Source organism: Rhipicephalus microplus, chromosome X (assembly GCF_043290135.1).
Source record: "Rhipicephalus microplus isolate Deutch F79 chromosome X, USDA_Rmic, whole genome shotgun sequence".
NCBI classification, from domain to species: domain Eukaryota; kingdom Metazoa; phylum Arthropoda; class Arachnida; order Ixodida; family Ixodidae; genus Rhipicephalus; species Rhipicephalus microplus.
Window position 1 is genome coordinate 160,480,107 of NC_134710.1, and position 17,597 is coordinate 160,497,703.

Here is a 17,597-nt window from a genome sequence, read left to right on the forward strand (position 1 = left end):
CGTCCATGACGGATATGGCTTGTCCAAGTATCTACAAGGGCAGAAACACGAACGCCATCCACAAGCACGTCTATCACATTCGATGGGCTTTCCTGAGGGCTTCCGCAGTTCGACAGCATCGCAGCCCTTGCCTCGTGGACTGCGGCGACTAGTTTTCCTGGTCAGCCTCGAGTGAACGTGGGCGCATTGGCGACAGTGAGCGACGCCGCGGAGATTGTGAACGGCGGGTAGACGGAGCGGGGCGGGACGACGGTGACATAGACTGCGGGTTGGTCATAAAAGTGGCTCGATTCGCTGGGAAAGTTGAAGGCGATCTGCGGTTGCTACACACGATTGCAACAGCATGCTACGTGACCGACGCAACCACAAGCAAAGCAGACGGGGCGATTGTCAAAAGTGCGCCAGCGGTTCGCGGGTCCCATCCATGTCGCAGAACGTGATGGGCGAGCCGGCTGCTGATATGACTGCATAGTGGGTGGCACTCGGGGCACATGGATGACGTGGGCATATGTAGGCGGCACAGTTTCTCCGAAAGCCTGGGGCCTGGCAATCCTTTCGGTGTAACCAAGGGGGCCAGTCACAGGAATCGGTGGGGCGGCCTGGCGACAACTTGGACGTAGCTGAGTGGCGCAGATATGGGAGGCGGCTGGTAGTATTCAGGAATTACCTCCGCAATTTCCTGCTGAATGGCTCGGCGGAGGAGAAGCAGAAGTGTGCTTGACGGCTGTTGAGCATGTTGCGGAGAAGCAAAAGCCTGTAAAGGGACCTGGTGGGCAACTTCATCACGCACAAATGACTTGATTTCGGCGAGCAAGGTTGTGTGGTCAGGAACTGTTGACAAGGCCGAGACATCAGCGTCACGTGAGGGCCGTCGACGGGTCATCAAGCGCTGCCGCCGCAGCTCCTCGTAACTTTGGCATAGTGTAATGATCTGTGCCACAGTGCGAGGGTTCTTGGCCAGGAGCATGGTGAAGGCATCGTCGGCGATGCCTTTTAGAACATCCGTGATTCTGTCAGCCTCTGACATGTTAGCGTACACTTTCTTGCACAAGTCAAGGATGTCCTCGATGTAACTTGTGCAGGACTCACCGGTCTGCTGTGCTCGTTCGCGTAACCGCTGTTCGGCTTGTAGCTTACGAACGACAGGACAGCCGAACACGTCGACGATGACGGTTTTAAAAGCGGACCAAGTCGGGAAATCAGATGCGTGGTTGTTGTACCACATGCCGGCCTCATCCCAGTGATTGGGGACGCTGATGCGTTTCGTACACGGCGAGCCAGTCCTCGACGTCGGTGCCATCCGCGTCGGTGAAGACAGGATGGTCGCGGATGCGGGGGACACCAGAACATCAGGCGCAGGAGGAAGCGTTTGCTGAGCGGCGTCTTGGTGTATGGTAGAAGGCACGGTACGGGATTGAAGCAACAAGAGCATCGAATGCGAATCGAAGGTGTTTGAAGGGCATAGCACTCTCCACCAAATATATATATATATATATATATATATATATAGGAAGGAAGTGTATACCTATGGTCTCGTTTTTCCGTGCTTTGACAAGCCGTGATAGCTCAGTGGTTAGAGCATCGAACGCGTGATTCGAAGGTCGTAGGTTCGATTCCGGCTCACGGCAAGTTATTTTTTCACCCACTTTTCTTTCTTCTTATTTACATTACATTGGTTCTTATAACTTCCCCTATACATTCCTTGGCATTATTGTCTGTTAGATCTCATTAATATATATATATATATATATATATATATATATATATATAATAAACGGCACCCTTGGAGCGGTAATGCTGCAATGTTGCATCTACTCGCGAAAAGGGGGGGGGGGGGGGATTTGTAGCTTAACTTGAACCAACGATCTCACTGCTCTGAACGTGACGCACTAGCCCACTGTGGTACAGCTGCTGTTTGGTGCTGTGGTTTTACCAAGCCGGTTTTGTATTGTTTTCATGTTGGACGTAACTTTTAAGATTTGTTATTTTTATGTGCAGGGACACAATTTTAATGGCTTCTATCGTTACATCTAGACATATCGCTAGGCACTTTGTTGAACATTATATATAAGAATGTTTTAAAGCAGCTGCACAAAGATCTAAACATTACCCAATTGTTTTTGCTACCACGTTTATTTCAATAGCTAACTCTCGTGTTGCAGCTATTCAAAAACAGGGTGTAGGGTGTTTACCAACCTGGAAAAGTCGGAATTTCTGAAAAATCTAACCTGGTCATGGAAACTGATTGTAGCTTGTGCGACCATCACAAACATAAGCATTACCATTGATCAAAGCTTAAAAAGCAACTCCTTCGGCTGCAACTACAGTGACCAACTAAAATTTGTGAGAAAAAAAAAAAGTGTGCAACTGTCCCTTCTTAGTGAAGATGCAAATGGATACACCTACCAAAAGAATACCAAGTTTACTGACATTATGGGCCCTGCCACGGGAGCCTTGTTCACAAAAGTAGCCATAAGGAAGGCACAGCGTCCCACTACAGTTTTTATTTTGGGACCCTCGCCTGTATATTTGTTGATTTTGTAACTTTTTCTTTAAAACAATAAACTGAAAATGAAAAAACGAAGTGACGCCTAAGTATGTGACGTAAGCACTGAAAGTACATCGTTGGAAGCTTCCCATCACTCCTGTTGAGCATATGTGCAGTTGTCTGCATGTGCTGGTATTTCAGGTGCAGGCATGATGCAAGCTTTCCTTTGGCCAGAACAGACACATTGGACCAGTCAGTTTGGTGGCCTGTAGAATCCACATGTTTAGCGAGGGCATATGAGCTCATGTAGTTTCCTGACATCATATTCATGATTTGTTTAATAGTGAGGAACATAAACTTTTTGTAGATGGTCGATACTGGGTGATAATGAATGAGGAGGGGGTTAACTCTTTCCTTGAAATCAGTGGTCTCATCAATGTACTGGTTGTCACAATTGTGGCAGCCTAAAGTAAAAAAAGACAGTGAAAATTTTCGCTTGCTAACTTGTCTTTAACGTTGTCTAAAGCGTTGCCTAACTTCCATATTTGCACATACACTATGTTGATGTCTGTTGCTTCTACATATCAAGCAGCATATCTGACTTTCCAACCACAATATAATTCACGTCATTAAATTTGTGCATGTTTGTCTTGACCACGATTTGGCCCGGCTTGAAGGTCTTCTGGTTCGGCTAGGACTGCAATTAGCAGAGGCTTGCCAAATTATGTCATGCCTTTATTATAAAATTATTACTATCATTATTATTATTGGCGATGCACAGGCAAACGTCCTCAGCTACACACTTATTGCTGGTAGCTCGCGTTTCAAGGGTAGAGCTGGCCAACTTCATCTAAAATTTTTATTTCAGTTTCTTCACATGGTAATTTTAAATCTGTGATTACTTTTTAGCCCTATATCCATAGAAGAGTACACAAACGAAGGTAACCTGCCGGCATCTGTGATAAATCTATGGAATTGAGGGAGCTGTTGCACCCTGACAGATTCCTTCTTGTCAGCACATGTTCAAACGTCATCGCTTTAAATGCTGCCCCTAGCTTTCATTGCAGGCATCTGAAGACATTGTCGAACTCTAAGCTTCAAAGCCCAGAGAAAGGAAACATCAACATGCATGTGGTCGTCATGAAAAAGAAAAGAACGAACGAAAGAAAGAAAATTACGCTGTAAGGCTCCGTTCATGTGATGATGTTAGTCATTGTTCAAAGCAAGGTACGCAGAATACGCGAGTAGTAGTTTTTTTTTTTTTCTGAAAAGTATATACTAGAGGTGTGCAAATCAATAGTAAATAGAGCAATCCATGTCGCATTAGATCCAATTTAATTCACATCCTAAATAGTTGAATGAATAAATACAGGTCAATCTAATACAATCCACATCCTAAGCGGCCTGGGCTGTAACCATTATAGTTAACTAAAATATATTCCAGTGGGGGAACTGACCGGGCTCTGGCGTCCTCCTTTTACGCAGATGCCATGAGGTGGTGCCACTTTTACGTTTTCTAGCACCTTTGGCTGCATTGTAGGACTGCTGTGGGCTCCTTTAAACTTTTAGCTGCAATTATATTAACTCATGTGTTTGCTTTCTGGTTCCTCTAAACATTAATGCCACACCCAACATAGAACACTGATATTGGTGACTCACCTGCCAAATGCAGTGAGGGTTCTTGTCACTCCAATAGTGAGCATTGTAGATGTTCATTTGAGTACTGAGCGAGGAGTTGACTTCGTTGGTCCAACGTACCTCGTTAGCAAAGCCTAGTCTTTTCCATCTTGATTAGAATCTAGTTTGCAAAGTCTGCTATTCTAGAGGCTCCAATGCTTGGTGCAGCTGCATGGGGTAAGTATAAAGTTGTCTCTTCCTTAGTATTCTCCGCACTGAAAATTTCGAGACATCAGCTTCAACATCTACGCTGCAGACACTTGCCTGGGGATCTGCAGAAGAATTGGACAGGACATCCTTCTCCACTTCCTCGGTCAAAAAATGAAAATTTGTGCCATTTCATGGTTAATGTCCCAATCTCGGCGTTTAATATGTACAGTCGCAGCCATGTCTGTGTAGAGAGCGCGAACGGCTGGTCTTACTCTGCAGTGCACACCTTGCGGCCATTGCGGGTTCTGACGTCGTGTGCACAAGAGCATGTGCGGCATTACGGACACGCAGGCTGCTCGCCAGGGGTGACAATGTAGGAAGGTAACTGAAGATCCGTGCTTTCTCAGGGTGCTTTTGACGCACCTATTTCATAAGAAGAAGCGTTTCTTTTTTCACTGACAACGCACGCCTGCATAAACGATGCACACTTTGTGGGCGTTTCAAGCTATGCAATTGTATGAAGATATGATAACGCCAACAGCTGTGTAAAAATGAATATTAGAAGACCAAATTATCAAAACAGCCTCAAAGTGTGCATCGTTTATGCAGACGCATGTTATCAGTCGAAACGTGCTTCGTCTTGTGAAATAGAAGGGACGAATGCGGCCCAAGAGAGCATGGACCTGGATGTTTGGTTTAACATGCGCATGACCAAAAAATCAAAACGTGGTAGCTGCAGGTGAGCTCGTTCACCGGTTGCACGCTTGAGAGCAGCACTATAGCAGTGCGCTCGTGGTCCGTCTCATGGCTTCTTTTCAAATCTTGAGAGCTTTCTTTACAACATGGAAAGTTCAGCAGATCCCATATACCTTGTATATCGACGTTATGGGAAGAGAAGGTGACAGTATTGTAATTTTTTTATTGTCATCTTATGAATCGATGCTAAATATATGTACAAGTGTTGTGTGCACAGACATATGCTGAACAGTTGCATATGTTTTATACAAGAAGTCGTTTGCAGTTGCTTAACGATGCCAACAGAAACGTGAGTATTAGCAACACAAGAAGTGGTAAGCTGATGCATAATGCTTGTGCTCACGAGGCGATGGCTGTACCATAGGAGTACATATGTAATGTTTTAAGTTTATAAAATTGGATAGCCAGCATTGCTACCACAACGGAGGTTTCATCATTATTACGCCGGAATTGTGTATTCTTCCGAAGCAGCACCGAGACCTGGTATGGATTTGTGGTAGAATACTTCTTGATTGCCCTGCAGAAAGCTTGGATTCGATTCCAGCTGGGGCTGATATTTATTCTTTGCATTCGTCGGGTAAGCGCTGCCGGTGTCAGCTTTTTTCTTTACTGCCTCGTGTTAAAATTACTAATGTCTGTTCTCACCATTTCTGCGTAGAGATGAACTGGCAATCACCTGTGCCACGCACTCACCCGTGGGTACGTGCCACAGGTTTGGCGGACAAGGTTTGACAACGTACGCAATGAAATTGCCACATTCTTCATGTCATGACCAGCATGTCATATTGGTCAAACCATCTTACTTTCCATACATATTGGTTCCTCCAAGGGTGTTATCACGAGAGCTCCCAGACATAAGCAGCAGGTTCGATAGATGGATGCATAGAGTTTCTTAAATATACACTAGAGGGAACTTTGGAGCTAGTGTCCATAGGAGTTGCAACGCATGGTGCTTCAGCGAACATGGGAATTATAGGTATGACATGGATTTGCCTAGTCTTCGTACTTTACGTTCGTTCTGGCTTCGTGTGGCTTGAAGCTGCTTTCTCATGTGTTCGGCAGTTCTGCTTCACCACCTGAATCTTTTAGGCTGACCACTTCAAATAAGGTCACGAAGTGAGAAATGGTTTGTTCTTTTCTTCAAAACAAAACCAAAACACATCAATAAACAAAAGCCACAAGTGCGTTCACCGTTGGTAAGCACGAAGACTAGGCAAATACATACCTATAATTCACATGGTCGCCGATTGATCGCAGTGCCAGAGTCCCCTCTAGTTAATTTTAAGGAACACTATGGATGGATGGACGGGACAGGCAGGCGGCAAAAGTGTCTGTACTGCTTGGCATTTAATATAACGGTGTATGATGTAGGAAACGATTCAGTCTGTGCCCTTTGAAAGTACTCTACAGCTCAGAGTTCATTTTTTCGGTTTTCAGCCAATAATTTTTAAATGAGTAGAAATAAATAATGGGAAATAAAAAATAATCTGAAATAATAGGCTAGTGTGAATCGGCTAGTGTGCAGAGGTTCAGTTCACCTCTGCAATGACTTTCATTTTCTAATTTCTTGGCTCAAGTTATGTGAGACAACCTGTAAATGTATTATTGCATTCCTCATGGAACATCCTTCAAATGGGCCTGCAAAGACATTACAGAGAAACTGGTATGGAAGTTTTTTCGCTGTACATTCATTACATTTTCGGGTGTTTGAAGAACATTGTGGCTTGACACTGATGCTTTGAGAGGGGAAATTCTAGGCTTTGGGAGAACAATACTTACATTCTCTCTTACCCCTTTGGCAGAGCTGGCATTGGCAACGCCCAGTTCATTGTGTTTATTGCATAGCTTTTACATCATGTCTGCAACACACGTCTGCTTGTGTGTGTGTGTGTCATGTGAAGTGACGAACTCTTCTAAAAGCCACTCATACTGAGTAGGCTTGAAAGAAAATTCACACTAGCCTTTGCAATTTCTGCTGAATATGTGTAATGTTGGTGCTAGTGCCAATAATTGGATGTCATACCTATGATTTTTTTTAATCCTAGGTACGACATCCTACGTTGTGAGTATTTTGTCACGTGTACCTACAACCTACGATTGAAATAGACAAGTACTTGAAGGTGAGGGCTCTTTGTCACTGGTACCAGTGCATGTGTACAGGTTCGCGTGCATCTGCAGGCTTGTTATGGTAGGGCGTGTGCTTGGAGATGTTGATGTGAGAACCAGCTGATATTTCATGCGCATTTCCATGTGGCCAAGCAGATTTAGTGGGTTTATCATAACAGTGACTGACCACTGGCAGACATGGCATTGGGGATGTTGATGTGGAAGCCACCTGATATTTCAGAAACTTTTTTTGTAGCCAGGCATAATTAGTGGGATGATCATACCAGTGATTGAGTTATGGCAGGCATTAAACAACTGATTTCACCTGATGTCATTTAGCAGACAGTCAATCACTGCAGCTTATTATGTAAAGAAGCCCTGTTTTTAAAAATAAATTTGTTAAATTCACAACATATCGAAAAATTTGGCTGAAATGTTTGAAGGATCATGCTCTGCTTAACTGTTTATTCATAAAGCTCAAGGGTGTGGATCCCATAAAATGTTAGCGCATAGATTGTCACATATTTCTTAAAAATTCTTGTTTCATGTTGTTTTTTTATTCTGATATATATTGTGCATGTTGTTTTTCAGCGGGAGACGGAGAGATATGTTCTAGGCCGTGTTGACCATATTGATAGCAGTGGGGACATCAGCTGTTCTGAAAGGGAAGAGCCCGAAATGGCACGTCTACGAGGCCGAGGAGTGCGCAAGCAGGTGCCTGCTCGAGCCACTAAGGAGCCATCAGAACCGTCTTCTGATGGGGAGGGCAATGAGGCTGGAAACCGGCGGCTGCGGAATGGCCGCCGCGCAACGCCAGAGGAACCGCAGGCGAAGCGGCGTTCATCACGCAACCGCAAGGCAGCTGCTGAGGAATGCCCCAAGGAAGACTCTGATGCAGCCACCGAACCTGAGAGCACACCGGGGAGCCCGCAACTGGAGGAAGGCCAAGTGCTGAGTCCCGTGAATGAAGAGGAAAAGCAGAAGCCTGAGGGTAAGGAGGCATCTGAAGGTAGTTCAAGCTCGTCATCAGGTACATCGGATGGGGAGGAGGAACCTGTGGGTCGAAGGGGCCTCAAGGGGGTGCTGACATCGCCGCCGGGGCGATGTCAGGCACCCTCCGAAGGGCCCCATTCACCCCCAAACAGAGAGGCAGCTCGGGAAGAGGACATGAAAAGCCAGGAGGAACCAGCTGAAACGCCTGTTGAGCCTGACCAGCGTCCACTGCAGTAAGTCTTGAAGCCATGTTTTCTGGGTTGTTATATCCCTTGTTTGAAATGGTCATATTAGCAAAAATGAATGCTTTTATTTGACCTCAATGCACAGTAAAATCTCACAATGAAATTAACGGGACACTCAAAAAAGTGCATTGTAACGGATTTATGTTGCAGCGAAATTTTATGTATAGACCATGAAAGTTAAAAAGATGTGATGTTTATGACTTGTCCTTTGGTTCCAGCAAGCTTATGCATTGTACTCTTGCTAACTCAGACGTACCTCACTACATACCGAGTGAACGTATTTTCTTGCTTATAACACTGACAAAATATACAACAAATTTGGCCCTAAACTTGGGGTACCAGTGATACACAAATTTCAGTGCAGAAGTTGGCTTCACGGCACGCCATCATAGTAATGTAAAAAAAAAAGGTGGCACTGAGTTAACACACCAATGACTTCTTTTTTTTTTTTCTTGCGTTTTGTAGTTTTTGGGGGGAGGGGGTGGCCTGGCCTGAGAGCGTTCCTTTAAGGGGGGTGGGGCCCAAACCACCTCTTATATTTTTTTCAAGCATTTCAGGTAAACGCGCGCATCGTGCGCAGAATGCCATCATGACCAATGATTCTATACGTGGCAGCGCTACAAGCCGCCGGCACGCCACAAATTCTAAGAACAATCCCTCTTCCTTTCCGGGCCTTCCGAACATCCACGTGAGGCGCCATGCCACATTTCTAATGCGCCGAGCCAAATATGCTGTGATTGGTCGCGCAAAAGCCTACGACTTCCGGTCAGCATGCAAACAACTGTCCGTGCTGCTTGTTGTTCGTCGTATCGCCCGCGTGCGTGCAACATGTGCAGGCGTGTCCCCGTATAGGTCCATCGCATAGACGATCCTTTGAAGACATGCACGCAAAGGAGGGTCCATACCAGCACGATTACAGCAGCTATGGTTCGCCAACAAGCACGCAGCTATAATGCAACTGACCGAGTCGACGGCTGGAGTTGCAGCAGCCGGATGTAGACGGTGTTTCAAGAGACCCGTCAGCGATGACGTATGCCAGGCGAGATTGGTAGAGGCAAGGGAAGGGTGCTCGGCGAGAGGGCAAAGTGGCGTGGGAGAGGGATACCAGTGGATGGAAGTGCAGGAGAGAGCGAAAGGTGTGGTAGTCACGGTTTTGATAATCAAACTCGTCTAACTCCGCTAGTACTGCACCCTTTCGAAAAATTCTTCCGGCTCCGTGTTTGTCGTACACTCATGTACAATTTCCCCACCACAACTGAATTTCGACCTCTGGGTGGTTTACGGGCCTTTTAGTCCCTTGAGCGTGCGGAGCATTCAGCGCCGTGAGCAAGTGTGCTAAAGCTTTGCTAGCGGACAACTTAAAAGCTCTTAACTACATTAACCATACACCAATGACAGGAACGCCATTGTACTTCCTTCTGTTTATGGCTTTTTTGCATTAATCTTTGACTGTCTTAGCTGCATACCTTTAGACCGTATTCATTATCAGTAAACGCAACAATGGAGACCACAGCTTCCTGCACAACACTTGTAGCAAATGGTCCGTTTCATTTTCAATCTACGCATGCTGGCAGTGCATGAGCCTGCAGAACTGCGTGATTGCTATCTGTGATCGCACCTACCGCTGTTACTGTATGTCCGCAGCATTAAGGCGAGCAGCATTGCTTCAAGTCGGTTTGCGTTGGATGCGCATGTACTGTTGGTCACCCATGATCGTGTTGAGGCAACCAACCGTATTTGTGTAAACAACGGTTTCGGCCGGATGTAATACGCTTGGACTAAGTGTGCGCTGGCCTCGCATGTGCCCTCATAACGCCACGGATGTCGTTCTCGATCACTGGGCTAGTGATGATGAGTGGTAGTTTTTTTAGTGCTACATCAAGAACCTGACTAAAGTTGAATGGTTCTACCCCGCCCTGCACACGCATCAAACCCACTGGTAGCATCATATGGTGGATGGGAGATCTGTTGCCAAGCATCTTAATGCGATGGGGGGGAACTGCTCTGGTACTAGCAGGAAAAGTATTTGTTGTGATGAGACATTTGTCACATTCTTTTCTGTGTGCGGCCTGACAGGGAATCGAAAATTATTCGTGGTAGTGAAAACTTCATTATAGTGGACTTCATTATAGAGGCATTTTGCATTATTAGCGATAATATGCATAACTTATCTATAGTCTTCTTGAAGTAGCAATGACAGACAAAGATATTTTCATATTTCATGTAACAACTGATCCATTTAACTGTTCTTTCTTGACATTGATTCTCTTTTTCATAAACATGTCTTAACTTAGTTTTTTGCTTGAGCAATTGATAGTAGTCTGATGGCACTGGCAATCTGATGCAACAGATTCCTGGTTTGTAGAAAGTGGCAGTAAACCTGTACGCTGCCCATGTGTCAATCCAACCGAACTTTCATTGTTCTTTAGTGTCCCTTTAAAATGTATAACCTTAGCTACGCAGGCATGCCAATTGGTTACGAAAAACATCAGTTAACTGGAGTGAACAACAGTCACAACCAGTGGCAGTTTTTACCTGTTACACAAGAAATGTTGTCCTTGGTTATGGGCTTTAAAGCAGGTTGCATTATACTCAGATTTGCAAATAAAAATATAAAAATTTGTCTGCTTTTTGTAAGTATACTGGCAGATAAAATATATTTTGTTTAGGATAAACTCTTCCTGTTCACATTTGCAGTCCCCTAGCTCATTGCTTCAAGTGCTTTGGCAATATTTGGCTCAAGTACAGGCTGGTCTCACAACTATGGGTTAAGTCATACTTTGTTTAGTACAGTCGAGCCCGCTTATAACGAACCTGAGCGTGACGTGGCATCCGTTCGCTGTATCCCGAAGTTCATAGTAAATGAAACACAGCTTTTAAAAAAGTTGCGAGTGAAAACACAAAATTTTTTGCCCCAAAAAGTCCATGTGCACGTGTTTCGAAGAGCAAAAGCGATAAGGGCGGTCTCGAGTTCATTTAAAACGGCAGGGTGCTCGTTCGCTGAGGCCCGTGGCATAAGCTGCATGGGGCACTGGCTCCAAAGTTTTGTTGTTCTCAAATCCTATTCCTCCAAATCGCTCTCGCCACGTACTTCATTCACAATGCTCCAATTTGTGCACGATTCCGCAGTGTCGGCATCATTATCGGCCGTAATTAAACCATTGCAACAGATGTCCCACTCGCTCTCCCAGGTCGGAGTCGATGACGCGCTGCCACAAATCGCCACCACAGTTCGGAAGCTTCATGCTCGGCATCGGGCCCGATGTCGACGAAGTCGGCCTCGCGAAAACAGCTTCGCACGCATGTAGTTGTCACTGCCGCCCACGAAATATTCACCATCTCCACAGCTGAATACCGGGACGCCCGAAGCGACAAGTTGGCTGTCAGGTGGTCAACAGCTATGAGCAAGCGCTCCGCAACGCGGCACCTAACGCGCGGATTACACTCAAGCCAAGCAGTCACACTTTTGGCGTTTTGTGGAGCGGCGCGAAAAAGCGTGCTAGTCTTCCCGTCGGCCATCATGACCACACATGCACACCAAGAGCGAGCAAGACTCGCACACGCGACATGCATGCCAGAACGTGTGGAACAGCTCTGGGCCCGTTTCCAGTCAGAAAAAGAAACCAATTCGAGCCAGCGTGGCGGGCGTCGCGGAGCGGTGGAGACGGGCGAAGGGGTTGTGATCAAGAGAGGAGAGCAGAGTTGCGAGAGAAGGGCAAGAAGTTGGAGGAGGATGCGGCGGGAGGGCGACCTTGAAAACCAAAACACATGGGAAGGAGGCAGGTTGGGTAGCTTGCTTGAAAGTTCCGCGAAACTCGCACATAGAAAAACTTGGAAAGAGTGCCTGCGCGCGCAGAAGTCAAAGCATAGCCGCTCGGATCGGTGCGCATGGCAGTGTTAAAGAATCGGCGGCCGTGGTAAAAAAATTGTTTTGTTGCGCAGGCGGGTTTGCGTGGCCTCACAAACTTCGATATTTTGCAATTCGTTCCGTGCAAATTAACAGCCGTTTTCGCCCTTCCACACGAGCGCGGAAGGCGTGCTGAGCCGAATGCGAAGTGAGCGCAAACAAGTCCTAAACACGAAATGAATCGTAAATTATCAGAGTTGGTGGGGTAGCGTACGCGCGTGCACTAGACGCAGACTATCGGATACAGTCGGTGGCCGGCGACGCCAACGACAGTACCAGCGATCAAAAACAGGGAGATGGCCGACAGGTCTTGAAAATATCCGGTGGCACTGTGAAAACATGGGCCTCGTCTGGCGATGTAGGGTGCTCAGAGTAGCGAGGGGACGAAGGACGGAGGGGTGCGTAACAAAAAGCAGTCTTCCCAAGGCTCATGTATTCTCGCTTTGTTGCTCCAGGAAACTTAATGCTTGCTCCAAGGTTCATGTATTCTCACTAAATATAATTGAATATCGCCTTATTCATGTGAATGACTTTCTGTTTCGGTTTCTGGGTGCCAAGTTGGACGCTGACGTCACTGGGTAGGAAGCGGGAACAGGCGTGCCCACAATGCTGTGATGCACACAGTGCTGCATCGTCTTCTTTGCACACGCACAACTAACCGTCCAGATGCCTCCAACATTTGCTAAAATTCTCTGATGGAGAATTCTGTATTCTGGTATGCACAGAGATGTTCCTGTTGTGCGGTTACTGGATGATAGTATTGACATCTTGTGACGCTTCGTGCAGTCATAATTTTAAGTGTCTTGTTTCTGAAAAAAATTTTTTAAAAAGGCAATGCAATCGAAACTACACTATTGCCAAGAATTTACACTTGCAGAGAAGTAGAATATGTTAGGTTTCTGCAACAGAATTCTCTGCTTGCCTGCTTCATCTTAACACCATCATGTGGCCCCATTTATCAGGCTTCTCTCGCTCAGGTTTGTGGCCTTGGCTACCCAATACGCCAAAGAAATATCTACATAAACTAAACTTCTCTAACGTCCACTTCGCAGGTTCACGTGACTATACAAAGCACTTCTCAAAATGCGAGCAGGTTTGGCTGCTTCGACAACAAACTCGGAAAAAATTGCATAATTTGCAGTCGATGCTCTCTTAGCTTGCCTAGGGCAACGAAGCCGTGAATTACTGCACGTTAGCTGTGGGTCACTGCACGTCCCTTTAACGTAGTTTGACATCACTAAAACTTGTTGTAGGCCCGTGTACTCAGATTTGGGTGCACGTTAAAGAACCCCAGGTGGTCTAAATTTCCGGAGCCCTCCACTACGGCGTCTCTCATAATCATATAGTGGTTTTGGGACGTTAAACCCCACATATCAATCAATCAACATCACTAAAGCTTCCGTTACACTTCTTACACAGTGATGATGGTGTCTGTTGTGCTACTTCTGGGTCTCAATCACAAAAATAAACATTTAGGCACACTTTTCAATTGAATAAATTAATTCTAAAATGTTTGCAGTGTTCAACATTTCAAGCTGAAAGTCCTTGCATACAGAGGAAGCCTACAGTAGGCTTTCTACAGCCTTAAAACTTGGTGCGACCATTCCTTTGACTGGGATGGTCAGCATTGGTTTGGAGCAACCACACTTAGCTGGACAACTGTAATGAGGCCTTCTATATAACTGCGGTTTGTGCAAACTGGGGTTAGCTTTAACTGGTGTTTGTCTTCTGGGGCTAGTGTGCCCAAGTAGTTAGGGTATTATTTCAGAGAAGCATTGAGGTACCTTTTGTTAAACCAAACTTGCCATTCTGCATATGTGAAGAGCAGTGTAAAGACTTGGTTTTACCATCACTTCATATGCATCTGGGGTTTAGAGAAATTTTTGTGTCCCTGCCAGGGCCCATTAACCCATAATGTGCTAGAGTAAGGTTCTTTAGCATTGATTTTCTCTCTGCAGCTGTTGATATGTGAGTTGGCCTGCACATACGAACATGTGCTCTCCGTGCCGCCGCGAATGTTACGGCAAGCATGTGAGCGTGTGAGGAACTCAATTACGGGCATACACACCACGCCGCTGCTTTGGCTGCTTGTCAGGATCGTCCATTAAATGCAGATAGTTACCTCATTGCACATGATTGGGAAAGGAGCCTTCACAAAATACTACACTGGCAGTTTTTAAGTGTTTAAATGGGCAAACAAGACATAGCAGCTATTCAGCTTCATTACAAGATTGGCGTAAACAATAAAAGACTGCTGTATGTGTGTCCCTTTGTTTGGTCCGCGTGGCACTATGTAAGTACATCCAGATTGAGTAACAAATGCGAGTGCTTCAGAAGTTGTGGTCTCATAATAAAGGCTTTACTACTGCAGTTGTTTTGGTGCTAATGCCTTCAAGTACAGGTAAGGCCCAGTACTGCTGCATTGTTGCTTCACAGATAATTACATAGACAGTATGGGACTTTCTCTTGTATATTTTGGGTCTCAAGAGAACTTCTAACGGACGCACAGTCATGCTGTAGTTCAATGAACACGTGGACATTTATAAACAGCTTTTACATAACGGCAAGCTGACCAGCCGAGTCTTGAAAATAACTGCAGTGATGCCAAATAATGGAATGTACCATTAATGCAAGGTTGTCAACGTTTGGCTTGCCACTGGAGCCCGTGATACAAAGGCACAAATTGTACTTGCGGACCTCCTGCGAGAGAGAACCACCCACATGCCATGGCCAAAAAAGAATTCGCTCTTCTCCTCATCCGCCTACGTGACCTCGCTTCACTACCACCAAGCAGTGTCAGTGGTGCCATCTCAGCAGCACAGTGCCACCTGTCTCGTGGCAGCAACTCGGCTATCTATGCTTGCTAAGTACAATGCACAGGTGTCATGCATCAAAAACAACTATACAGGGGCAATAGTACCCACAGTAATGAGGAGTACTTTGAGCTTGTGTTGCGAACAGTCCATGTCATCATGCTGTAGTTAGGGAACTTTTGACATCGCCACGAGTAGTTGTCATGATTTCATTTTGACTTGTGTTGATTATCAATTTCGTTGTTTACAAAATAATGCATACATTTGTTAGTCAATTTTTGCAAGCTACATAGCAAATGTTAGTGCATGTAAGTTAATTTGGATGTTGAATTCTTTTCATAGAGAAGAGAGGCCATCCAAAGAAAGCATTCCTGAAGATGTAGAAATGAAGGTGGGTGAACATATTGTTTTTGTCCCTATAGGACCTAACTTGCTTTTATATCTTTGAAGGATGATGAGGAGAGCCAGCTGGCATCGGAGGCATCGCCACCCAAGTTTAAAACCAGGAAGATGTCGGTTGCAGGTTTGTTATTTAAATCATGTTTACTGTGATTATCAGTAACAATCTCTAATTTTAATTGATACAGTCTCTCAGGGATTTCACGTGCCTGGACCCACAACCAACACATTGTTGTAGTGTTCTGATAGTTACCAGATAAAACAGTGGTAATATTGAAGTTTTTCGTGGATACCACATCCCATAAACTTCAGGCCCTGTCTATATTGTACCATATTTACTCGTCTAATGAACCCACTTTTTTTTTTCCCAAAAAAAAAGTTGATGTCAAGTTGGGGAAAGGGTTGATTACGCAGGAGAAAAAAAAAGTCACGGGAGTTATAACAGCGAAAAGTTGCATGACGGTTTTGCGTGTTTTGGTTCGCAAAATGCACGGCGAATGTTGTTGTAGTCAAGAGCTCTTGTTTTCTTCCGTAACAAACGTGCACGGATCGACACCGAAGTGTCCTCGAGCCGCTTGGTTCCCATGCTTCAGCGCATGCTCGACCGGCTTTACAACCAGCTGTGCAGCTAACGTACCGGCCGAGCGCGCCCTGCACAGCAGTTGTGCCCAACTAAGTTCACTACGACAAACGCGACAACAAAGTCATAGCGTCGAATGGCGGGGCACAAAAGTTTTGGGCAACACGCCGTAGGCGGAGTGCACAGTGGGCGCTTTGCGTGGCCTCTAAGATAGCGAGCACGTGGCGTATTTTTAACGCCGTGCATTCGCCACCTTGAAGGCCATTGCTTTGTTTCTTTTTTTTTTTTTGCTTTGTTCTTGTGCTGCTGTGCTTGCGTCACGCTATAAGCAAAGAGGTTTCTGCTGCATTCGACAGATGGTGCTCTTGCGCAAAAAGCGCGACTTTTTAATTTTGATTGACATCGTCTGCTTTCGCGCTACTCGCAACTGTTTAGCATGGCTGCGAAACTATGATTTGACTTTTATTGCGTCATTATTTTGTGACATAATGGCTTTGTCTAATGTTTCTATTATCATTGGCATCGGCTATGACACCAAAATAAATCAACAGAAACATTTTTTTTATTTTTTCAAGTGCCAAGGTGAGGGGTGGGTTCATCATGTGAGGGGGTTCATTACGCAAGTAAATACGGTATTCAAACTCATCTGAGGTGCAGTGCATGGCCCATGGCCTCAGTGTTTTGATGAATGTTGGAGAGAGGGAGCCATTTTATTGCAGACTTCTGCCAATATTTCGGACATGCTTGTAAATTCTGAATCATGCAGCATCTTCGTGAGTCCTGTAGACATCAGTGCTTAAGAACGTCCAAAATTTCAGACCCTTAATGTCTTCGGTAAGCGATTTTTTGGACTTCCTGCCTGCACTGTCGGAGCAAAATAGCATTCATTACAGCTTCCTCTTCTGCCGTGCTGACCAGCACTTTCCAGAGTCGATTAATTTGTGGCTGTAGCAGAAATCGAAAGGCAGCTTTGTCATAATGCTTAAAGTAGCCCTGCAACACTTTTCGGGCATGGTCAGAAAACGCTGCCGATCGGTAATTGAGGCTCCTGAGAACACTCGAGCCAAATATCGCGCAGCACGCAGCCTGGAGTTCACAATAAATTCTGAAAGTCAGCTAAAAATTGCTTTCTTTTCTCTCGACAAATGACTGTACAAGCTCAAAAATCACTTGTCGCAGCCATTGTATCAGCCATTAGCTGAATTGAGCATGGTGCACTCAGTCGTTACAAGGGGCCGCGACTTGTCCACGAATTTGCATCCAATTACACTGACAAGCCACATTTTCTAAAAGAAAAAAAGAGAGAGAGAGAGAAAGAACTCGAAGTCGCTAGACGCGCAAGATGTGTTTTTTTTTTCCTGTGCCATCCCTCCCGGCTTAGCTTTGTATGTCAGGATGAGAGAAGAGAGCATGCAATTGCGACGTGCAATAAATCTTTTCAACTCCGCTCATACTGGACTGATTCCAAAAATTTTTCTAGTGG

At 45.4% G+C, this 17,597-nt stretch overlaps 1 protein-coding gene and 1 non-coding gene across 3 annotated transcripts in view; both read left to right on the forward strand.

The window, feature by feature from the left end:
• LOC119177086 (uncharacterized) overlaps positions 1-17,597 on the forward strand; it is a 119,431-nt gene that overhangs the window by 60,301 nt on the left and 41,533 nt on the right. For both annotated transcript variants that reach the window (XR_005110534.2, XM_037428470.2), the window contains exons 6-8: positions 7,769-8,403; positions 15,478-15,526; positions 15,586-15,658. Coding sequence is in view for 1 of the 2 variants with exons in the window: in XM_037428470.2 (XP_037284367.2) it covers positions 7,769-8,403; positions 15,478-15,526; positions 15,586-15,658 (757 nt within the window). In the remaining variant the exon portion in view is untranslated. The remainder of the gene's footprint in view (positions 1-7,768; positions 8,404-15,477; positions 15,527-15,585; positions 15,659-17,597) is intronic.
• TRNAT-CGU (transfer RNA threonine (anticodon CGU)) lies at positions 1,556-1,628 on the forward strand. The gene has a single exon. It is a non-coding gene; the product is annotated as a tRNA-Thr (tRNA).